General features: G+C 45.2%; 1 protein-coding gene across 1 annotated transcript in view; it reads right to left on the bottom strand.

Annotated features, from left to right (window-relative positions):
- The window catches only part of LOC122924277 (lipopolysaccharide-binding protein-like), a 99,157-nt gene that overhangs the window by 26,563 nt on the left and 49,657 nt on the right, over positions 1 to 22,937 (bottom strand). The window contains exons 9-11 of the mRNA XM_044275221.1: positions 22,377 to 22,430; positions 14,760 to 14,927; positions 6,649 to 6,719 (exon numbers count right to left, since the gene is read on the bottom strand). Of these exons, the coding sequence (XP_044131156.1) occupies positions 6,649 to 6,719; positions 14,760 to 14,927; positions 22,377 to 22,430 (293 nt within the window). The remainder of the gene's footprint in view (positions 1 to 6,648; positions 6,720 to 14,759; positions 14,928 to 22,376; positions 22,431 to 22,937) is intronic.

The raw sequence follows: 22,937 nt of genomic DNA on the forward strand, positions 1-22,937 counted from the left end.
AACTATTTGTTGAGGTAGGTTTACGATAGATATCGGTTTGAATCTGTCCAGACTCATCCTTTTGTATTTTAAGGTCCAAGAAATGTATTTGAGTCGGATTAATTTCAAACGTAAAATGCATACCGATATCATTCGTATTGAGTAGCTCAACAAAATCAAGAAATTTCCCCTCGCGACCGCGACCAATAGGCCAGCCGCCACGAACAAATGGGGGCGTAACTGAGTGCATATAGCCTGTGTTTCTTCAGCGCGCCCGTGCTAATACCCCAAACCCCTGACGAAGCCGCATCGCGGCGAAACATGTCGGGTGGGGACTAGTGTTAGGCGCTCTTTTTAGACAGACGGTTGTTACTGTGTAAACTTCACCCAGCAATAGGGTTATAAATTAGTATGTTCTGAGTGGTGTGGTGCATTGTGGCCTTCAGTGAAGAGTGACACACAGTGGATTTAACAGGGATTAGCAGTCGGGACCTGGGCCCAGGTCCTAGGACACCTAGAATTAGGGCTATACCCCAAGTGTGTGTCAAACTGTATACCACCAACCTGCACAATCATATCTCTCTCTTTCAAATTGAGAGAAAAGGTAATAATAATTTCTACACAAACCAGTACTATCGTCTGATAGTTTTAAATGTGTGGTACATTGGGGCATCTATAACCCCTTTTTACAAAGACTTAATAAAGTGTATGTTTTAATTTTCAAAATTAGTAGACCCCTACAGGGATTTCTTTTGGTCCTACTGACCAGTGGTGTATGTGAGCACATAAGTAGGCCACAGAGTGGCACAATGACTGAGTCTGGAGGTGGCAGCTGCATGAGTAGGCCACAGAGTGGCACAATGGCCGAGTCTGGAGGTGGCAGCAGCATGAGTAGGCCACAGAGTGGCACAATGGCAGAGTCTGGAGGTGGGAGCAGCATGAGTAGGCCACAGAGTTGCACAATGACCGAGTCTGGAGGTGGCAGCAGCATGAGGAGACCACAGAGTGGCAAGGTGATATAGTTTAAAGATGGCAGCAGCATGAGTAGACAGAGTGGCAAGGTGACATAGGGTGGATATGGTGGCAGCATCCAGAGACCACAGAGTGGCAAGGTGACATAGTGTGGATATGGGGGCAAAATCCGGAGACCACAGAGTGGCAAGGTGACATAGTGTGGATATGGCAGCAGCATCCGGAGACCAGAGAGTGGCACGGTGACATAGTGTGGAGATGGCAGGAGCAGCATCAGGAGTATACCACAAATTGGCAAGGTGACATAGGGTGGAGATTGCAGCAGCAGCTGCATCAGGAGACCAAAAAATGACCTGGTAACAGAGTGGGACGTGTAGCTGGCCAGCTAAGACCTGTCATAGGTTGCTAATACGGCTTATATGTTAATACAGCTAGACCTGCCAATAACCTTAATACAGTTCATATGGTTATATGTTAAAGACAAAAGCAGAGTTATTTACTGTGACTTCATGTTTTTGCATGTCATGTAACAATTATATATTGTGTTCACAGAAGCAGAATAGATAATATGCCTTTAAGATTCATTATATGAATGTATGGTAAGCTCGATGACACAGCAGACACAACAGAAAGCATAGAGTTAAACTGTTGTTACTGAGCAGGAGCCTTGACCAATCATAGCCAGCCTCACACTGAGCCTGTGTAGGGAATCCCCTAGCTGGAATCATTATTTACCAGAGAGAGGAGCTGAACAGACACACAATTCCAGTCAGAGTTGAGTTTTATGGAAGCAAGATGACAAAATAGGTATTTAGAACAGTTATATAATGTTCCTGTTGTTAATGTACTAATTAGAACTGTATATTGAACCAGTTATGTGTTTACTTAAAGTTCCACCAATCTGCAAACTGCAGTCTGCAAACTGCTCAAAGCAATTATTTAGAACAAACTGCTCAAAGCAATTGTATAGAGCAAACTACAAACCAAGTAGAGCAAGTCAAACTATTGGTTAAACCTCAGATATACCTCTCAGAGAGATCATAAAGTACTTAAATAACTTAAAGTGAGAGTACAGATACGGAAGAGAGAAATATATCCACCATTTTATGTTGAATGACAAGATTGAACAGATGAACCACCATATTATGCATACTGCCTTTTTGTGATACTTTATCCAACACATGTTTTGTACATGGACTATCTGCTGCAGTGTTATATATGAAGAAAAGTAGAAGTTAATAAAGAAGTTATTTCAAGCATTTGTTGTGCTCTTTAATCCTACTGTTTCCATAGAACGGAGCTAGAAGAATTACAGTGTAATAAACAGTTTGGTTGGACTAAAAAGTTAGAGATATCAAAATTCTTCTAATGCCACAGCGCAAAAGGCACTTCATAGTGCTGCGCCTGCCACAGGGCAGTGGGTGGCAATACCAATACCAGCTGATGAAGGCTGGTGAAATAAGGAGCACTTGGCATCAGATGTGTGGCATCAGGCGGGTTGCAGCATCAAAGTAGAAGCTGAGGCAGGTAGTCAGAAGAAACCAGTCTCTTGTATCAAAGTGTTGGTGTGGCACTATGGATTATCTAGTCTGATGTATTAGGAATTGGTGGTTGGAAATCCTGGCTGATCCACGCCTAATTCATCTTGACAATGGTCAGTCTCTCCACATTTTGGGTGGACAGGTGAGTTCTCCTTGGGGAAACTACGGCCCCTGCCACATTAAACAACCGCTCTGATGCCACACTACTGGCCAGGCAGGACAGCTTTTCCAGGGTGAACTCTGCCAGTTGCGGCCACAAATCCAGTTTGGCTACCCAGTAGTCCAGCGGATCTTCAATGTGGGGTAGCAGGGTGCTGTCCAAGTATGTCACCATCTGCTGGTTCAGGTTCTGCTCTATGTCTAGCTGCTGCATAGGATGTTTCTATAGTAGTTCAGTTTGTCCTCCCTCTCGGTGGGTGTAAAAAATGGCCCCCATTCTGGACCGATAGCAAGGGTCCAACAAGGTGGAGAGCCAGAAGTCATCCCTCTGCCAAATGGTGAGAATTTGGCTGTCACTACGCAAGCAAGTTAGCATGCATCGTGCCATTTGTGCAAGTGACTCGGAGGGACTCCCTGCCTCCATCTCCACTGCATACTGCCAGGGTGCCTCTGTCTCGTCTTCCTCATTACCCTGTAGCTCCTCTGGCTGCTCCTGCTCCGCCTGTCTTGTCAGCTGAGTAGAAAAACCACCCATTTGGCTGCACATTGCCTGTGCTTCAATGTCCTCCTCCCCCTCCTCTTCCAGTTCAGCCCCCACAGGGCTTATGTGGCCATGAGATTGAGGCACCACATCTCCTGTTCCCTGACCAGCCATTGTTGCTAGCATCTGTTCCAGGACATGAAGCAGTGGAATGACGTTGTTCATTCCATAGTCCTGGTGACTGACAAATAACGTGGCCTCCTCAAAGGGCCTGAGCAAACGGCAGGTGTTACGCAGGAGCTGCCACTAGACGACATCGAAGTTATACAGTGGAGTACCCCTATCCACTTGCATCATCAAAAAATCGTTGATGGCCTTTCTCTGTTCGTATAGTCAGTCCAACATATGGAGGGTGAAATTCCAACGGGTGGAAACGCAGCATATCAGCCTATGTTGGGGGTTGCCGTTCTGCTGCTGCAGCTCAAGGAGGGTGTGTTTTGCAGTGTACGAGTGGCTGAAGTGCATGCAATGTTTCCTGGTCAGAAACCGCTTGACAACCATATTGAACACATGTGCCATGCAGGGCGCATGGCTCAGGCTTCCTTGAAGCAGCACTGACACTATGTTCTTCCCATTGTCAGCATGGTTCCGATTTTGAGTTGTCGTGGAGAAAACCAGGATTCGATTTCTTGATGCAAAGCACGGAGAAGTTCCTCCCCTGTGTGACTCTTTCGCCAAGGCAGAACAGCGTGTCACAGCTGAGCCCTGCAAATGTGGTATCCTGGAGGGGCACTGTGACTTGTCCCTGCAGTGGAGGCTGAGGACATGGTGAAGGAAGAGGAGGTTCTGCAGCGGTAGCTGCGGCAGGCTGGACCACCACATCAGAGCCACAGTTCTCCCAGGCCACTTTATGGTGACTCTGCATATGTTGACGCAGGGCCGAGATGCCAACATTGGCACCCTGCCCACGCTTCACCTTCTGCCCACATAGTTTACATATGGCCATGTTGATCTCCTCTGGCGGCTTCACAAAAAACTGCCACACCGCCGAGTACCTGGCTTTCCCTCCAAACACTACTCACTGACTGACTGCTACCGCCGCTGCCACAATAAACCCCTGCACCACTCCTTTCTGGGCAGGTAGGTTGCTGCAAAGCGGGTGTTCTACCTTGTGCCCGTTTGGCTCCTGATCTCTGACTGCTGCCACCCTACTGACTCCCGGCCATGCTAGCAACTTGCTGGCTCCGCCGCTGAATCACGGGCAAGCTGTCACCCTCTTCTCCTGATGATGACGAAGCCTCTTCTTCACCCGGCTACCAAGTGCGATTGGCTTCATCGAGTAGTGTCTGCACATCACGGATGTCCTCCTCAATGGTCTCTGGGTCAGGAGCCTGACCACTCGCAACAAAAGCTCCCGCACCACTCTCCTCATCACTACTTGCCCGCCTAGCGGAGGAAGCGGCGGATATCTCCTCCAGATCTTGGCTGAGCAGTAGCTGCTGACTGTCCTCTAGTAGCTCTTCCTTGCTAAAGAGTGGAGCCGAGTCTACAGCATATGATACTTCTCGCGGTGAGGGAACAGAAAAGGACAGAGGCAAATTGAGGACAGGTGAGGGCACAGGGCCTGCTCCCGGGCCATGCCAACTAAGGGTTGTGTCTGACGAACCCACCGACTGTTGGCTGGGGGTGTCTGATGTCACTTGGGAGGACATGGATGACCGAGTTAACCAATCAAGAACCGCTGGGTTGCTGGTCAAGACACGACCGCTAAAGGACACCGGGAGCTAAGGCCTCTCGCTGTGACTCATGCTGCCAAGTCCCCTTACTTTGCTGCGACCTATGCTTGCGCCAGAAACATTCAGGCCTCTGCCACTCCTCTGTGCATGGCCTGGCACTTTTCTGCCTGACATACTTGTAGCTGAACTAAACAAATTAAAACACCCCTAAAAGCAACAAATATATTTTTATTTTTGTACTGAAATAGGCCACTAAATTATTTCTGTGCAAATACCAGCAAACATGAACTGAGTATATATTTCTCGTATTGTACTGAAATAGGCCACTAAATTATTTCTGCGCAAATAACACCAAATGTTAACGGCGTGTATTTTTCTCTAGTATGACAAGAAACGCTTTTAGCGCAAATAACACCAAATGTGAATAGCATCTATTTTTCTCGTATTGTACTGAACAGACAATAAATGTTTTTACCGCAAACAACACCAAATGTGAACAGCGTCTATTTTTCTCATATTGTACTGAACTGACAATAAATGTTTACTGCAAATAACACCAAATGTGAACGGCGTGTATTTTTCTCTTTTTCTCTAGAAGTATGACAAGAAACACTTTTAGTGCAAATAACACTAAATGTGAACAGCTTCTATTTTTCTCGTATTATACTGAACTGGCAATAAATGTTTTTACCGCAAATAACACCACATATGAACAGTGTCTATTTTTCTCGTATTGTACTATAATAGGGCACTAAACGCTTTTACTATATAGCTGCAGAAGTGAACAGAGTATATATATTTCTCTTTTTCCACAGATATAAGCCACTAAAGGCTTTTCAACATAACAAGTTCACCCCTACAACAAATTGCTGGAATGACAGAGCTGTATAATGGCTATTTGGATCCCCAAATAATCTTTCCCTGCACTTGTAAATCGTATTTTTTTCCCAATGATGTTTTCTGTATGACTCTCCCTAACCCCTGCAACATCTGTCCCTGCACTAAGGTGCTGTGAAATGATTCCTCCCTATCCGTATCGTGCACTTATAAAAAATGATTTTTTTCTTCACAATGAGGTTTTCTTTCACTCTCCCTAACGTCTGTATACACGTCTGTACCTGAACAAAGTACGATGTTGAATGGCAGAATCTAAGATGGAGGACATATTTATAGTGCTGTGACATCACAGGGCTGGCTGCTGATTGGCTGCATGCATGGCATTATGGGTCATCCCGCCTTCCCAGAGTTCCTTGCCCCATGTCCTCACACGTGTAGCCACCGTTGTAGCTGCCATTGTAGCCGCCATGTTAGGAAAAATTTACATTTGTTACCACAAAGCGCAAGGAAATTCACATTTGTTCAGAATCAAATTTTTCCTGAAATTCGGGAACGAATTCGACTTTGTTAGCTTCGATTCGCTCATCTCTAAAAAGCACATTAGCTTTCAGTCTCTTTTAGTTTACTTTAAAGGGGTTTTCCTGGATTTTGATACTGATGACCTATCCTCTGGACATCCGGGACCCCTTCGGATCAGCTGTTTGAGAAGACATCGGCACTCCTGTGAGTAACGCGGTTTTCTCCTTGCTTACTGGGCACAGCGCCGTACATTGTATAGCGTCTGTAATTGGTATCACAGCTCAGACCCATTCACGATACCAACCACAGCCGCCGTGCTTGGTGAGCACGGAGAAGGCCGTGGCACTCACAGGAGAGCCGCTTACTTTTCAATCAGCTGATCGGCGCGGGTCCCGGAAAACCCCTTTAAGAACATATGACTTACCTTTGCATAAAAAATGAAACCTTCAATTTGATGTTCGACAGACGCACCATGTCAGCGATGAAAGTAGCTTGCTGTAAGAAAAAAACATTACCAGGTTGTAATGTGAACAAAACATCAGATCTGCAGACTGTACATCTAATATTTTTGTGGTGTTTTTTTTATCTACAGGCAATAGATATAGGGGGTCATTTATTAAACAGAAATACATCTATATTAGGTGTTTTTGTGGAGCAGATTGCAGCGCAAAGGTCCTTGGCACCACAATCTGAGACTTTTCCCGCTCACACCAGGTATAAAAAAGTGTACGTGGCATGGGTGGCCCATCTCATTTACCATTTTCTACGCCTGTCTTAGATTGTACATATGAAAAGGGGTATACATACATAATACAGACAATTGCACTAAGCATAAACAAGATGAGTTACAAACTGGTACAGAAGGAGAGAGGGCCCTGCCCGTGAGAGCTTACAATCTACATGGTATGGGAGAAGGACACAGTAGGTGAGGATGAAACTGGTCATGGCGGTATAGAAGCAGCAGGGTCACTGGTTGTAGGCTTGTCTGAAGGGGTGGGTTTTTAGGTTTCTTTTGAAGGATGCAACTGTCGGTGAGAGTCTGATATGTTGGGGTAGCAAGTTGAGGAAAGCGCAGATGTGAAGATGTTTTTGAGTTGGAGGCGGCAGGTGGTGGAAAGGGCTTGGATGTGTGGTCTGAAAGAGAGGGTAGAATCCAAGGTCACTCCAAGGCAGCGGACTTGGTTGACCGGGGAGAGTGTGCAGCCTTTGATCGTGATAGATAGGTCTGTTGGGGGGGTTGAGCAAGATGGGGGAAAGATGATAAATTCTGTTTTATCCATGTTAAGTTTTAGAAAGCGAGAAAAGAAGAAGGATGATATGGAAGATAGGCACTCTGGGATTCTGGATAGTAAGGTGGTGATGTGTGGACCAGAGAGGTAGATTTGTGTATCATCAGCATAAGAGAGATACTGAAAGCCATGGGACTCTATGAGATATCCCTGGCCAAAAGCATAAATAGAGAAGAGCAGGGGTCCTAGGACAGAGCCTTGCGGGACACCAACAGAGAGGGAATGAGATGAGGAGGTGGTGTGAGTGGGAGACGCTAAACGTCCAGTCTGTGAGGTATGATGTGATCCAGGAGAGGGCCAGGTCAGTGATGCCAAGAGATGAGAGCGTTTGTAATAGAATGGTGGGGTCCCGGACACTAAGGAGGGACCCCCATGGGATTAAGGTCATCCCTTTGTTGTCTCCTTGTTAGTTTTTGGCGGGAGATATTCCTGCCAAAACTGTGTTGCCATCTCCGGGCAGATTGCCTGGGATAGCAAAAGGAATTTGATTGGGGTTGCCACCGCTTTGGCATTTCTACACTGGTGTGGCAACCTTTATTTTATTAATCATGGTTTGATCAATGACAGTGTTGTTTTGTTATTTGTTTCTTTCTTCCTGGTGACAGGGCTGTCATTGGTTAGGGCATTTGGGCCAGAGGGTAGAAATATGTGGGTTTTGACAGAAGCTGGGTTGTTACCTCATCTTGAAGAAAAGAAGATCATTGCTGCCGTCGTCCTGATGGATGTCCTCATCGCGGAGCTGAGAAGAAGAGCGTGTGCTGCGGAAGATGTATTGCTGGAGTCCTGTCTGTGGGAGCTGTCTGCATCGGGTCCAGCGCTGCCTGTAACGGAGACCGGGGAAACGAGGTCTACGGCACCTACGTTAAGTGAGTGGCGCTCATCGCGTCAGAAGAGATGGCACCGGGTTTTTTCTCCTTCTCCCACCTAGGCAGGTGCGATCATTGGAGCGGCGTGGGACTTATTCTTACAGGCCCCTGGATGTTAGAGGACGACGGGAAGTGGCTTGCCAAGAGCTGGTGCGTGGACAGGTTGTGTCATCTGACTTACCAGTGGAGACTGTTGGTCCCTGGTCCTCTTCCCATAACCCAGGATCTGGAAGCTGCTGTAGTTCCTGTGCTGGCATTGTCGTCTCAAGGTGTCTCTTTAGCGCCCTCTGGTGGTCTGGAGGTGAAACAGCAGCCAGAGGAGGTTTTAATGCTAGATGATCGAGGTGCAGCATCTGGTTTTAATTTTAACCCTTTAGCTGCTAGGTGTCACGCCTTGCCCTGTGAATGTGGGAAGCCTGTGAATGTGGAAGATCTGCCAGGCTGGCTGCACATGTCTGATTCTTCTCTTTGTTTTGGTTTGGGTTTGAGCTGGATCCACCTTCCCTCAGGTGTACTGGGTTGATTGTTAGCAAGGCTATTTATTCCTCCTTCTCCCAGTGGCCTGTGCGGGTTATAGTTCATTCCTGTGGGCTTTGGATGTGTTGTGAATCGTCTGCTCCAGCTCAGCTCAAGATAAGTCTTCTCTGTTTCTTCCCTTGGTGTCTTTTATCTAGGCCTCTAGGGAGACGCTTGCTTCCTCCTGTTTGAAGAAGCAGGTTGCCTCTTCCCCTTTCCCTACTGCTCAGGGTTTTCCCAGGGTATATAGACTTAGGCACGAGGGCATGTGTATATCCACCTTAAGGGTATGCACATGTGCACAGCAGTATAGGGAAAGCCTTAGGGATTGCTAGGAGGTGTCCCTTTTCTCCCAAGCTTTTGGGCCTAGTCTATTGTTCTGTTTGTTTTCCCTGTGTTTGGTTATTTCCCTGCTTACCTACCTTTCGTAAAACTAGCACGTTTATTTAGGAGAAGCCTTGGTCTTTGGTGCAGTCGTCAGGTCCGGTGAAAGATCTTCTGCGGGGGGTAAGGGTGAATAATGATGCTATGCATGTTGTTCCTTTGTCCCTAGCCCCTGCGCCAATCTATGCTGTGGATGCTGCTCATGTGTTTTCGGATGTCTGCTCAAGAATTCCATCCTCAAGTCAGTCGGCAGCTGTTGGGCGGTGGATCCTTTATCAACTGTATCACTGGCTGGTTCGTCTTCTGCGACTGTGAGTTGGCGACATTACAGCAGGGCGAGTTGCCAGCTCTATCATCGCTTGTACCTTTGCTGTCACAGGTTTTAAATGCTTTACAAGGCAGACCTGTGGTTTCGCCGCCGGCATCTTCCTCTCTCCCTGTCACCAGTTCTGCTGGTTCTGCTATGTTTCCGCGGCCGATTGAAGTATCTGCGGCATGGCGTCCAGCGGGTCCGGGTGAACAGGGATTGGTCGGTTCGGGGACTTAGACTATCCGAGTTCTACCCCTCAGGGCTAAGGGTGTCTCAGAATCTTGGTACAAGGAAGCAGTGACATGTACTTTGTCTTTGCTAGGTTTTCATTCAGCTGCATCAGTAAAAGAAAAAAATATATATTAATGAATTCATTGACATTTTGTCCCTTTTGCCGGCTTCAAAGGATTTAGTTTTGCGACTGGAAAAGGAGATGAAAAGTTGGGTTTGGATGACCATTCAAACCCATAGTAACTGGCTACATGCTTTTTGAATTTTTGCTAGCATTTTAGGTGAACGTAAGCCTGAATCTGGAAATTGTGTTGGAAGCTTACAAAAAAAATTCCGGTTTAGGATGGTTTTATTATGATGAGGGTTTCCGTCAGAAACTTGTGGTGTAGCCGTCTGTGCGCTGGGGAGTTAAGGATGTTGGCCTTTGGTAAAATTTGATGTTGCCTCCGCATTCCTCTCCAGCACATAGACCAACCACTGGTCAAAGTTTAGGCCTATTAAGAAAGGGCACTTGTTTTGCATTTATTTATACACAATGTCGGTGGCCTGCTACATGTAAATACAAACATGAATGTTCCTTTTGTGGAGGAGGGCACCCAATGTCCCACTGCTTTAAAAAAGCTAGCATCTCTGGGCCCCCCTCCTCTAAGGAATTGCTGGGAAAAAGCTTGGAGTCCGGTAAGGTTGTCGATCATGCTGCCTTGGCTAAGGCGCTATCCAAATCAGCAGATGGCTGGATTTTCGAAACGGTTTTGTAGTACCAGGTTTTTTTAGGTTCAGGTTGTTTTGTAGTTAAGAATTTGTTGTTTGTGTATCAGTTTCCTGATGTTGATGTAGATAAAGTTGTTAATGAGTTGTCTTTAGGTAGAGTAGCTGGCCCTTTTGTTTCCCCCCTGTTTGAGCATTTTCATATATCTCCGTTAGGGGTTGTTCCTTAGAAGGAGCCTAAATCCTTCAGGCTTATTCACCACCTGTCCTTTTCTTTTGGTTTGTCTATGAATGACGAGATTGATAAGAGTTTAGCGTCAGTATCCTATTCTTCTTTTGATTATGCAATTAGCTTGATTAAGGATTTTGGGTTGGGTTCTTTATTGGCTAAGGCGTATATAAAGTCTACTTTTCGTTTGTTGCCGCTTCATCCAATGGGTTTTAATTCTCTAGATTTTTATCATTTTTTTTTCTTTTTTGATTAGTGTTTACACATGGGCTGCTCATTGTCCTGTTTTAATTTTGAGGCATTTTCATGTTTTTTTGGAGTGGGAAGTTGCGGTTCGTATGCCTATGGGTTCATTAACGCATTATCTGGATGATTTTTTTTTTATTTATTTATTGGCCCCAGTGCATCTCCAGCTTGTGCTCGTCTACTTGATTGTTTTATGAAGGTATGTGCTGAGTTCAGGATTCCTCTGGCTTTAGACAAAACGGTATTTCCTTGTACATGCTTGGAGTACTTAGGATTAGTGATTGATACGGGTGCTGGTGAATTCAGACTACCGTCTGAAAAAATATTAAAAGCTATTTCTGCAATCTCAGTGTTGTTTCGTAAGTCAAGAGCGACAGTCAAGGAAATTCAGTCTCTGTTGGGGTTATTAGTGTTCTTTTCTAAGGTTATGCCATTAGCCCATATTTTTTCTCGTCATTTATCTTTACATATTGTTGGATTTCGGAATCCTGCTCTTCATGTCCGGGTTTCAAGGGAGGTTCAGGATGATTTATTGGTTTGGTTAGGATTTTTTCAGAGCTTTAATGGTCGTCTGATTTGGCAGACTGATTTTGTTTGTGCTGAGGATCTTCAGCTTTTTACGGATGCTTTGGGTTCAGTCGGCTTTGGTGCATTTTTTCAGGGTAAATGGTGTGCTGAGCGTTGGCCACAGTTGTGGGTATATAGGTCAGGGGTATAGTTAAAAAAAAAATTGGTGTTGTTGGATCTGTTCCCAGTTGTTGTGTCCATTACACTCTGGGAATCTCGGTTTAGAAATAGGAAATTAATTCTTCACACAGATAATAAGAGTGTCGTTTTTGCTGTAAATTGTCTGTCATCTAAGTCTAGTATGGTGATTAATTTGTTACGACATTTAGTTTTACTATGCTTAAGTTGGAATATCTTGCTTAGAGCAGTTCATATTCCAGGGAGAACGAACGAGGTTGCTGATGTGTTATCTCGCTTTCAGTTTCGCATATTTCGTCAGTTGGTTCCTTATGTGGGGCAGGAGGGGGGTGCAGTGCCCAGTTCATCTTTGCAATGTGATATGGTCATGATTATGCGACTATTACGGCAGTCATCAACATGGTCAAGTTATGTAAGCGCTTGGTCTAAATGGTGTAGTTTTGTGTCCAATTTATCATTGTCTCCTTTAATATTCTCAGAGAAGTCTGCTGTGGCTTTCTGTTTATCGCTATTTCAGAAGCATTTAGCTTATTCTACTGTATGTCGGACTCCTGCAGGGGTTTTGTTGTTCATGAAATTGTTGGGCGATAAGTCTTTTTGTGAGATCTTCATTATTAAGCATCTGTTGAAAGGGTATAAGAAGGGTAACTGTGTTGTGGACGGGCGTTGTCCTATTAGTCCTGATATATTGTTGTCTTTGGTGGTAGCAAATAGTTCAGTTTGTTCATCGGATTACGAAGAATGTTTATTTTCCGCGGCTTATGTTCTTATGTTCTTTGCTTATTAGCGAGCTCCTTCCACGGTCTCAGTTGCAATTGACAGGTTTATTGGATTGTGTTAAATTGTTCATTAGCCGTTCTAAGACTGATCAGGAAGGTAGAGGCTGCTCGATTTATATTGGTTGCATCCCTTCAAGTGCAGTGTGTCCAGTTCGTTTTTGTTTACGTTATTTGTCTATCCGCCCCCATGGTTCTGTAATTTTTTTGGTTGATATGGATGGTTCCCCATTGACTCAGTTTCAGTTTTGTGCTGTTTTTTCACATGGTATTTAGTTTTTGGGGTTTAAGTGATCGCAATTTTTCTTCTCATTCTTTTCGTATTGGGGTTGCAACTGAGGCGTTTCGTCTTGGTCTTGACGAGTCCTCAATTCAAGGGATCGGTCTTTGGTCTTCTAGCTGTTATACTTCAAGTTCTTATATCTGTCCGGATTTAATTGATTTATGATTTCATTTATTCTAGGTAAAGTGGTATGGATCATTGGTCACTCTTATCAACTGGGCAAAGCTCAGAGCCAGTGTTCGATCATACAGACTTACTTTATGTCTTCAGCAGCAGTGCAAATTTATTGGAATGGCATAAGAGGCATGAGATGGTGTGACCTTTGGAATGAAATTCTTATAATGTCAGCTATTTATCCGGATCCGGATTTAATTATTGTACATCTTGGGGGTATTGATATTGGCAAGTTAGTTACGATGGAGTTAGTTTTTTAGATGAAATCTGGTTTAATGTCAATACAGCGTCTTTTTCAAAATGCTAGGAGTGCTTTTTCTGAGATTATTCCCTGTCTAATTTGGCTTAGATCGCCTGCCATGAAGCACTTGGAGAGAATTAGTCGTAGGATTAATAGATTAATGTCAAAATTCCTTCCTATGTTATGGGGTTTTACTTTTAGGCATATTGATTTGGAAGGTGGTGTGCCCGGCCTTAATTTTTCTGATGCTATACATTTATCTGATATTGGCTTGGATATATTTAATTTGGACTTGCAAGCCATGGTTGAACTAAGTTTTAGTGGGGTTGGGCCTGTAGTGCCTTTATAGGCTGCAGGCTGGTGGGGTATGAGTTGTTTATAAATCTTAATTTTGAGCTTCAGCTTATGGCTGAGCTCGTTTATTGTTTTTATAAAAGTTTAATTAAATATGTTTATATTGAGTTATGAATGTTACTTATTAAATTAATAAAGGCCGTGGCCAATTTATGAAAAAACTTTATTCCATACAAAAGCGATTGGTTTCAGTGCTTTTATTAATATTTTTATATTATTATAAGTAGGCATGGCCTTTTATCCCAGGGAGTGGTCGACAGTGTCAAAGGCAGTGGACAGGTCAAGGAGAAGGAGGACAGAGTAATGTTTTTTGGGTTTTGGCTGTTAGTATGTCATTGGTGACTTTGGTAAGGGCAGTCTCAGTCGAGTGGTGGGGTCGGAAGCCAGATTGTAGCCAGTCAAATGGGGAGCAGGAGGTACATGTCACAGTAACCCTCATGAGCCTTTAAGAGGCAGGCACCGCACTACTGTATACAAGGCAGCCTCATCTTTTTAGGCAAGGTATACCTCATGATACCCCTTGTGTAGAAGGTCTGGCTGCATCATACACAACAACTCATAATGACTGGAGCCAAATAAACTGAGCTCTGCTTCATTGTAAAGCGTTAGGAAACTAAAACATAATCCCATCCAAAAATCCTTCCTACTATTCAAAGTCCCTCCACATGCTTTTTAATTTTTTGTGTTTTTTTTTTTTTTTTTACATTCCTGGAATTTAATCATCTCCCCCAAGTCTGGAGAGTTGTCCAAAGTTGTACAATATGTTCAAAGATGACCTGTCAGCTCTCCAGACGTGTCTGTATCAGTGAAAGTGAACAGTGTGGAGTGTGTTGTTCCTTTGTTATTCTTCTTGGAAATGTATAAATAAACTGACAACTTCCCACTAGTCAATGGGTCGTGAGTGACCCTACACACTGACACTGTCCAGTCCACACCATAGTGACAAGTGGAATGGCAACGCACAGGTGTCAATGTATTCATACCTTTCTAGGAGGAACAAAAGAGGAGTGGCACACCACAGAATTCTGGGGGGGAAAAAGATGCACCAGAATTGTTATTTCATCGAGGATACAAATATCTACAGTCAGGAGGTGTTACAGGTCCCGTATAAACTTACTGATGGTTTGTGCACACAAAGATATAGTGGGGAACACATTTAGTAGTTTTTATTTTCATTTACGTCAATGTAGTAATAGAATCTGGCGGTGTCTCTCATTACTTACCACACTGACCGCAAAGATTTGCTCTTTGAGCATATACGGCAGGACAACTAGCGCTTCCAGAATCCCATCTAACTGCATTGTGAGCTGAGATGTCAGGAGAACCACAGGAGGCTTGGTGGCCTTCATGGTAAAAATTACAGCCTCGGATCTGGGGTAATATTTCTTCATCTGTAACAGAGAAATGACAAACATTCTGCTCCATTAATGAAACACTTAGAAAAACGTTCTGAATAAACAGTATACTATTCATTATCCCACACGTAAATATACTAAATACTATAATAAAACAGATGAAAACTGCTGTATTATGTGATAATTAGAGATGAGCGAAAGATATCCAAAATTCAATTTGCTTCGCCGAAGTTCACAAAGAAATTCAATTTGTTACAAATTACTTAATCACGAATCGCATTCCTTTGTATGTAGCGGGTACAATGACTGGGAACGGCAAATACGCTGCTCCCTGTGATTGAACCCCTCAGATGCCACGTTCAACGCTGACAGTAAGGGCTCATGCACACGACCATATGTATTTAGCAGTCCCCAAAAAACGGATCTGCAAAAAATACAAATAACGTCTGTGTGCATTCCGTATTTTGCGGAACGGAACAGCTGTCCCCTAATAGAACAGTCCTATCCTTGTCGGTAATGCGGACAGTAATGGGAAATGTTCTATACATTTGCAGAATGGACATACGTAAAAGGAATAACTTCCGTTTTTTAGGGCGGACCCATTGAAATTAATGGTTTCTCATATGGTCTGGAAAAAAAAAACAGACAACGAGAGAAAATAAGTTTGTGTGCATGAGCCCTAACATTGAGGCCTTTCAGGGATTAATTAGGGGTTAAAACCCAAAAAAATACATACCTCATCCATTTGGCGTATTTTCTTCAGTCAAGGTGACCACGGTGGCCTCTCCGCGAGCAAATGGATGAGGTGAGTGTGTACCGTATTCTTCACCCCATAAGGGTACTTTCACACTAGCATTAAAGTTTTCCGGTATTGAGTTCCGTCCTAGGGGCTCAATACTGGAAAAAAACTGATCAGTTTTATCCTAATGCATTCGCAGACCTTTAAAAATGTGAAAAAAATTAATACCAGATCTGTTTTTCTGGATGAAAAGCGGAGAGACGGATCCGGTATTGCAATGCATTTGCGAGACGGATCTGCATCCGGATCCGTCTACAAATGCTATCCGTTTGCACACGGATTTCCGGATCTGGCTGCCGGAATCCAACAACGCAAGTGTGAAAGTACCCTTAGACACTTCTTTTTCCCCCAAAAGGGGAAAAATGCCCCTGCATCTTATGGGGGGGAATACTAATGAGTGCTTCCATTATGGATGTGCTCATTAGTACCGGAGGACCAGGAAGCGGTGAAGGCTCTGTACTCACCGCTTCCTGGTCCTTGGCTGTCGCTGTAAAGGCTGCGCACAGCATGAGTGCGCTCTGTAATCTCATTCTGTGTGCAGCCTTCACAGCACAGCCGACAGCAGGATGAAGAGGATCACAATGTAGGTGAGGAGTGGCGGTGTCCAGGAGCAGGAGAGGAAGTGTTTTTTTCATTTTATAAAACATGAGGCAATATGGAGATGCTGGGCACTGATGCTGGGGGCAATATGGTGATGCTGGGGGCAATATGGAGATGCTGGGGACTGATCTGGGGGCAATATGAAGATGCTGGGGGCAATATCTAGATGCTGGGGACTGATCTGGTGGCAATATGGAGATACTGGGGGCAATATGGAGATGCTGGAAAATGATGCTTGGGCAATATAGTGATGCAGGCGGCAATATGGAGTGCTGGGGACTGATGCTGGGGGCAATATGGTGATGCTGGGGGCAATATGAAGATGCTCGGGACTGATTAGGGGGCAATATGGAGATGCTGGGGACTGATCTGGTGGCAATATGGAGATGCTGGGGACTGATCTGGTGGCAATATGGAGATGCTGGGGACTGATCTGGTGGCAATATGGAGATACTGGAGGCTGATCTGGGTCAATATGGGGCTGCTGAGGGCTAATCTGAGACAAAATGGGGCTGCTGGGAGCTGATCTGAGGCAATGGGGGCTAACATGAGAGGCAATGGGGGCTGATATGAGGCAATGGGGACTGCTGGGGGCTAATATGAGAGGCAATGGGGGCTGCTGGGGTTGATATGAGGCAAAGGGGGCTGATTAGAGGCATGGGGCTTTTATTGGGGGTCTGATCTGAGGTCTTGTTGGGGTCTTATTAACATTGGGGGTCTGATTGCTGGTCTGACCTGAGTTCTAATGAAAAATTTTTTTTTTCCTATTGTCCTCCTCTAAAACCTAGGTGATTTGTTACCACAAAGCATGAGGAAACTCTGCTTCGTGACTAATCAAGTTTTTTTCTGAAATTCAGATCGAAGTCTACTTCGTTAACTTTTATTCGCTCAGCACTAGTGATAATATATAAAGGTCGTTTCCTCAAATCCAGTGTTGATATTCTATATATGTTCTGTACATACAGTATCATATGCCACGTATCACCTTGTATAAATTCTAATCCTTTTTGGTCCAATGGGCCCTATTGTCTTGGAGCAGTTGTAAAATTTCACTTCATCATCATACCTTATGCTGTTTCTGTATGTTTAGCTGAATCTGTTTATATTGTGATTTTTTTTCTCTTTTTTGTTTCCTTTTTCCCATCTTATCTATACAGTATACATTTTTCCACATAGATTGGTCCTGATTTATCATATCTTCACTACAGAATTCTGGAGTCAAAAAGTCGCAGAATAGGGCTTTTGCGACTTTTTTGCACTCGCTTGGGCAAAAACGTGTGACTTTTTACATGCAAAATTTTTCAACTTTTTGCATTTTTACACCACTAGCTCCAGTTTTGTAATATGGGTGGAAAAGTGGGAGTGGTTAGCTAGGTTTATGAATTTCACTCCAGATTTATCACTGCGACGCTTTAAAAAAGTTGCAAAATAGTAGCAATCTCACCCCAGGAGGAAGGTGGAGTAGGAAAACTGTGGCAGCTTTTCTAGACAACCTAAGTGTTAGGTTGAAGGACAAGCCAAATTTATCAAAGAACTTGTGACATTTCATAAATGTGGCACAAAGTACTCCAACACAGACTCAAGCAAAACTGACTTCAAATATTCCCCTCATGATAAATTCACCCTATTGTGTTTTAGTTGTCAAAGGCCAAGACTGATCCTGCTCTACTTGCTATAATTATTGATGCAAGTTTTGCTGATGATATGGCACCCTCTGGTGGCCAGAATAAGCAAGGTATTCCAATTTGTAGCAGTACATTTCCAGCACAAAGGGAGGTAAAAACACATCTTATTTCACAGAAGCTATGATGCAGTCCTGGATCCATAATACAAAGAATGCGGCTTACTAACCTCAGGAGTGGGATTAAAATTTTTAAAAGGTTTCCTACTAAACGGTGGACACGCAGTGTCACAACACATGTTTACATATACATACACCATATACCTGTATGTGCAACACACCAGGGGCGTCGTTAGGTCAAAACATTTGGGGCTGGAGCCGTGGATTTCAGGCTGTCAGCTACACAGGGGGGTGCTGCCATGCCTGCCTGCCGACACCCCAGGCAGCGAACTATGAGACCTGTGATTCTCTTAAGGACCTAGCAATATTACTTGTCACATGGCTATGATGTCATAAAAGGTCCTGTCTACCAGGAGTGTTGCTGCAGGAGAAGTTTGCCAGACTTGTGGAGCTTTTTTGTGTGAAGATTACATCAGGAAAAGGTGACAGGGGCTGTTATACTAATATACTGTAAGCTACTGTATACTGTGGCGTTCTGTATACTGTGGGGTGCTATATACTGTGGGGTGCTATACTGCTCTACTGTATACTATGGGGTGCTCTATACTGTGAGGTGCTGTATACTGGGTGTTATACTGCTCTACTGTATACTATGGGGTTGTCACGACCCTTGGTCATGGTCGTGACTCCTTGGGAGCCGCATGCAGTTCCCCGCGGTTTGGTGTTGTGTCAAACGCAGCTGGGGGCACTTAGTGGTTTGCCTCAGGTGCGGTTGCCGCGGACAACAGGCATGCGTGCGGTTGCCCTTGGCAACGTGTGTTTGGTTGCATTTGTCTGTCACTGCCATAAGTTGTTTCTGTTCCCCTTGTAGCTTGGCCACTTTAGACTCCTGTTTCTCCGTGTCCAGGAGGAACGGGCTATCAATCCAGCTCCTAGCTCAGGGAACGACGGAGGGTCAGTAGGGATCCGAGGTTCCTGAGTATGGGCCCTCCTACCTTTAAGGGCGGCCCATGCAGCTAGGAGTCAGGGTCAGATTAGGGAAGTGCTAGGAGGTGACCTGCTCCCTAATTCTGTGGTTCTGGTCAAGTAGCGCCCTTACCATCACCTGGCACCGCACGGCTCAGGGTTTTCCCCATCCTCAGCCGTGACAGTATGACCAGAATGGCTCCTCCCCTGGCCTCCCTCGAAAGAGGGTGAAGCATGCATCGCCATAGGCTGATGGGGTGCATGCGCGTTCTCCGGAGGGAGAACGTTATGGGGTTCACCGTTAACGGCACGGTTGGTGGCTTTTCCCCGCCACCTTGCTAACCGTGTCCGTGTTGGTGACCCCTCGTCCCTCTCAGGGTTACTATCTCTGGTCATCTGCTGACAGCATTCCTTTGGTGTTCCGGCAGGTGTGCTGGTTGGGGAGTGTCTGCTGGCAGCGACCTGGAGTAGGAACATTTTCCTGAGTTGGACGCAGTGTCCAGTGTCACTCCTCCAGACTGCTTTGGTGGCTGGCTGCCTGGGACTGAGGTGTCGGTCCAGGTATGTTGGCGGCAGTTCTGGAGGAGGATACGGGTACCTGTCTGGCAGTGCCTCCAGTTGTTCTTTCCTCCAGTCTGTTTTGGTGGCTGACGACCTGGGACCATTGTGTCGGTCCAGGTTTGTTGGCGGCAGTTCTGGAGGGAGACACTGGTGGTTATCAGGCATTGCCCCTCCCCCCCTCCCTGTTGTTTGGTCCCACCAGCTTCCCTTTTCGGTTGGGGGGCTTTGAGGGGAGGGAGTGTCACGACCCTTGGTCATGGTCGTGACTCCTTGGGAGCCGCATGCAGTTGCCCACGGTTTGGTGTTGCGTCAACCGCAGCTGGGGGCACTTAGTGGTTTGCCTCAGGTGCGGTTGCCGCGGACAACAGGCATGCATGCGGTTGCCCTTGGCAACGTGTGTTTGTGTGCACTTCCTTTGTCTGTTTGTTGTGCACGAGGTCATGTTTGTATGCACTTAGACACCTCCCTTCACTTGCGGTTGTCCGCGGCAACGTCTGGTGTTGTGTGCATGTGGTGGCAGTGTCTCGGCCTGCTGGTTGTTCTTCAGGACACGGTTGCCACGCATGCCATTGCCAGCGGTAACAGGTGAGTGTGTTTGTGTGCTTTTCCCTTTGTGTGGCTTCACTACCCTGCCTGATGTAGGAAGGGTTAACTTGGGTTCCAGGTTTTGTTGTCTGTGGCAGGTGAGTGTTGTGTTGGTTGCATTTGTCTGTCACTGCCATAAGTTGTTTCTGTTCCCCTTGTAGCCTGGCCACTTTAGACTCCTGTTTCTCCGTGTCCCGGAGGAACGGGCTGTCTTCCCAGCTCCTAGCTCAGGGAACGACGGAGGGTCAGTAGGGATCCGAGGTTCCTGAGTATGGGCCCTCCTACCTTTAAGGGCGGCCCATGCAGCTAGGAGTCAGGGTCAGATTAGGGAAGCGCTAGGAGGTGACCTGCTCTCTAATTCTGTGGTTCTGGCCAAGTAGCGCCCTTACCATCACCTGGCACCGCACGGCTGAGGGTTTTCCCCATCCTCAGCCGTGACAGGGGTGCTGTATACTGTGGGGGGCTGTATATTGTGGAGTGCTATACTGCTCTACTGTATACTATGGGGTGCTGTATACTGTGGGGTGCTGTATACTGGGTGTTATACTGCTCTACTGTATACTATGGGGTTCTGTATACTGTGGGGGGCTGTATACTGTGGTGTGCTATACTGCTCTACTGTATACTGTGGGGTGCTGTATACTGTGGGGTGCTATACTGCTTTACTGTATACCTAGGGTGCTGTATACTGTGGGGTGCTGTATACTGTGAGGTGTTGTTTTCTGTATAGTTTGGGATTCTGTATACTGTGAGTTGTTGTATTATGTATAGTTTGGGGTGCTGTATACTGTAGGGAGCTGTATATTGTGGAATGCTATACTGCTCTACTGTATACTGTGGGGTGCTATACTGCTTTAATGTATACTGTGGGGAGCTGTATATTGTGGAGGGCTATACTGCTCTACTGTATACTGTGGGTGCTGTATACTATAAGGTGTTATACTGCATACTGCGGGGTGCACTGTAACACTAGGGTGAGCCGAGCCCAGGTCTCCTTCCTGCAGAGCGGTGCCCACTTCCAGCCTAAGCCCAGCTGCCCAGAGCACTGATCCTGAGCCGCTGGAGTCTTGAGAACTGGAAGTATTTACAGTCAATCACTGTACTCTACCAGGTGTGTGGATTTGTTTTGTGTGTGGGTTGTGGTGGAGGGCGTGATTGCATGCTAGGGTGTGGAAAGGCGGGATCCAGGGGGACCAAGTAAATTTTTGCCCAGGGTCCTATCAATATTAAAGACGGTCCTGCATAAATACACCATATATACACTACACAGACACACATATACCACCCAACTTTTTAGAAAGCCTACGGAGCTAAACTATCGAATGGAAGCGCTCATCTCCAGCTGTCGCTGTAATTTTAACAACAGGATCTGGAGAATCTGAGGGAACTGGCTGAATCCTATGCCTGACTAGGGGACACTAAAGGAACATCATGGTTTCTGTTGGTTTGACAAGTGCTGAAGAAATTGAGGTTTTTAACTTATAGTTTTGCTGGCCATACCAGTCTATCAGATACAAGATCTCAAGACCTTTATATTTAACTTTAGGCCTCTTTCTCACACATTCATGTATCCATTGACTTTATTGTGTGTATACACACACTTATATTTCCTGTCTTTTCCATCAGGCCCAGACCACGATGACTACTTCTTCCTGCCATGACTTTCTTCTTCTGAGGCCTCTTGCACATTAATGTATTTTTTTTCCATGTCCTATTATTGTCCGCATTACGGCCAAGCATAGTACTGTTCTATTAGCAGCCAGCTGTTCCGTTCCGCAAAATAGGTAATGCCATCCATGGACCACAAAATCCATACGGTCGTGTGCAAGAGGTCTAAGTTTGTAACATTTTCAGGTTTCACTTCCTTGCATCCACCCTTAGACCCCCTGTCATCTGACACATAAATAATGCCCCAGTGTGCCCCTTTAAAGGTAATAATGCCCACTGAGTGCACCATGAAAAGTAATAATGCCCTTTTGTGCCCCTTAATAAGTAACAATGCCGTCTTAATATGCATTAATTCCCCCTAAGTGCCTCCTTGATAATAATAATGTCACCTCACGTTCAGTGGGGGTCCCCATGGTAGGACCCCCACCAAGATGACATTTATCACCTATCTTTTGGATAATTAATAACTGTTTTTTTAGGACAACCCCTTTAAGTTCACAGACCATCGAATGTAAAGACAGATTTTTGTTGGTGAGAAATGAGATACAGCTAGGAAATGACTTACCTTGGGAATGATGGCACCATAGTCACCTGTTCTCAGCCAGAATGCATGCGGATACTGCAGAAATAAAATCAATTAGATCTCTTACAGTAGCTTAATAGAAGGTCCCTTAAATAAATTCTGGTAGTGACAGCAGCAATAGGAATCACAATGGAATAACTATTTCAGCTATTCCAAAATGTCTTATCATTTTTGAGCCCCCTCCATCTAATGATGACAAAAGTCACTGGCTAAAATTTGTTATCTGCATTTTTTTTTGTTAATCTGAGGTTTTGTCCTTGAGTTATGAGACTTTTTCTCAATATGCAAATTAGCCCTTTGGTGCAATCAGGGAATTACCATTGCTCTTGTTGCACCAAAGCTATGCCCCTTTCTGTGGCCAGTCCCTCCAGAGCAGGGGTACTGCAAATTGTTTATTGTTATGCATTGTAATTCACTGTTTGTTTCATGGTTATCACTACGAGCTAAGAAGATGTGACAAAGGTTGGTAAGAACAGGGTTAATCACCCTGTTCCTACCCTCTTGGGAAGAGTGGGCTGGTCCTGCATCCTGCCAGGAGGGGGC

Source organism: Bufo gargarizans, unplaced genomic scaffold (assembly GCF_014858855.1).
Source record: "Bufo gargarizans isolate SCDJY-AF-19 unplaced genomic scaffold, ASM1485885v1 original_scaffold_979_pilon, whole genome shotgun sequence".
Classification (NCBI taxonomy): Eukaryota; Metazoa; Chordata; class Amphibia; order Anura; family Bufonidae; genus Bufo; species Bufo gargarizans.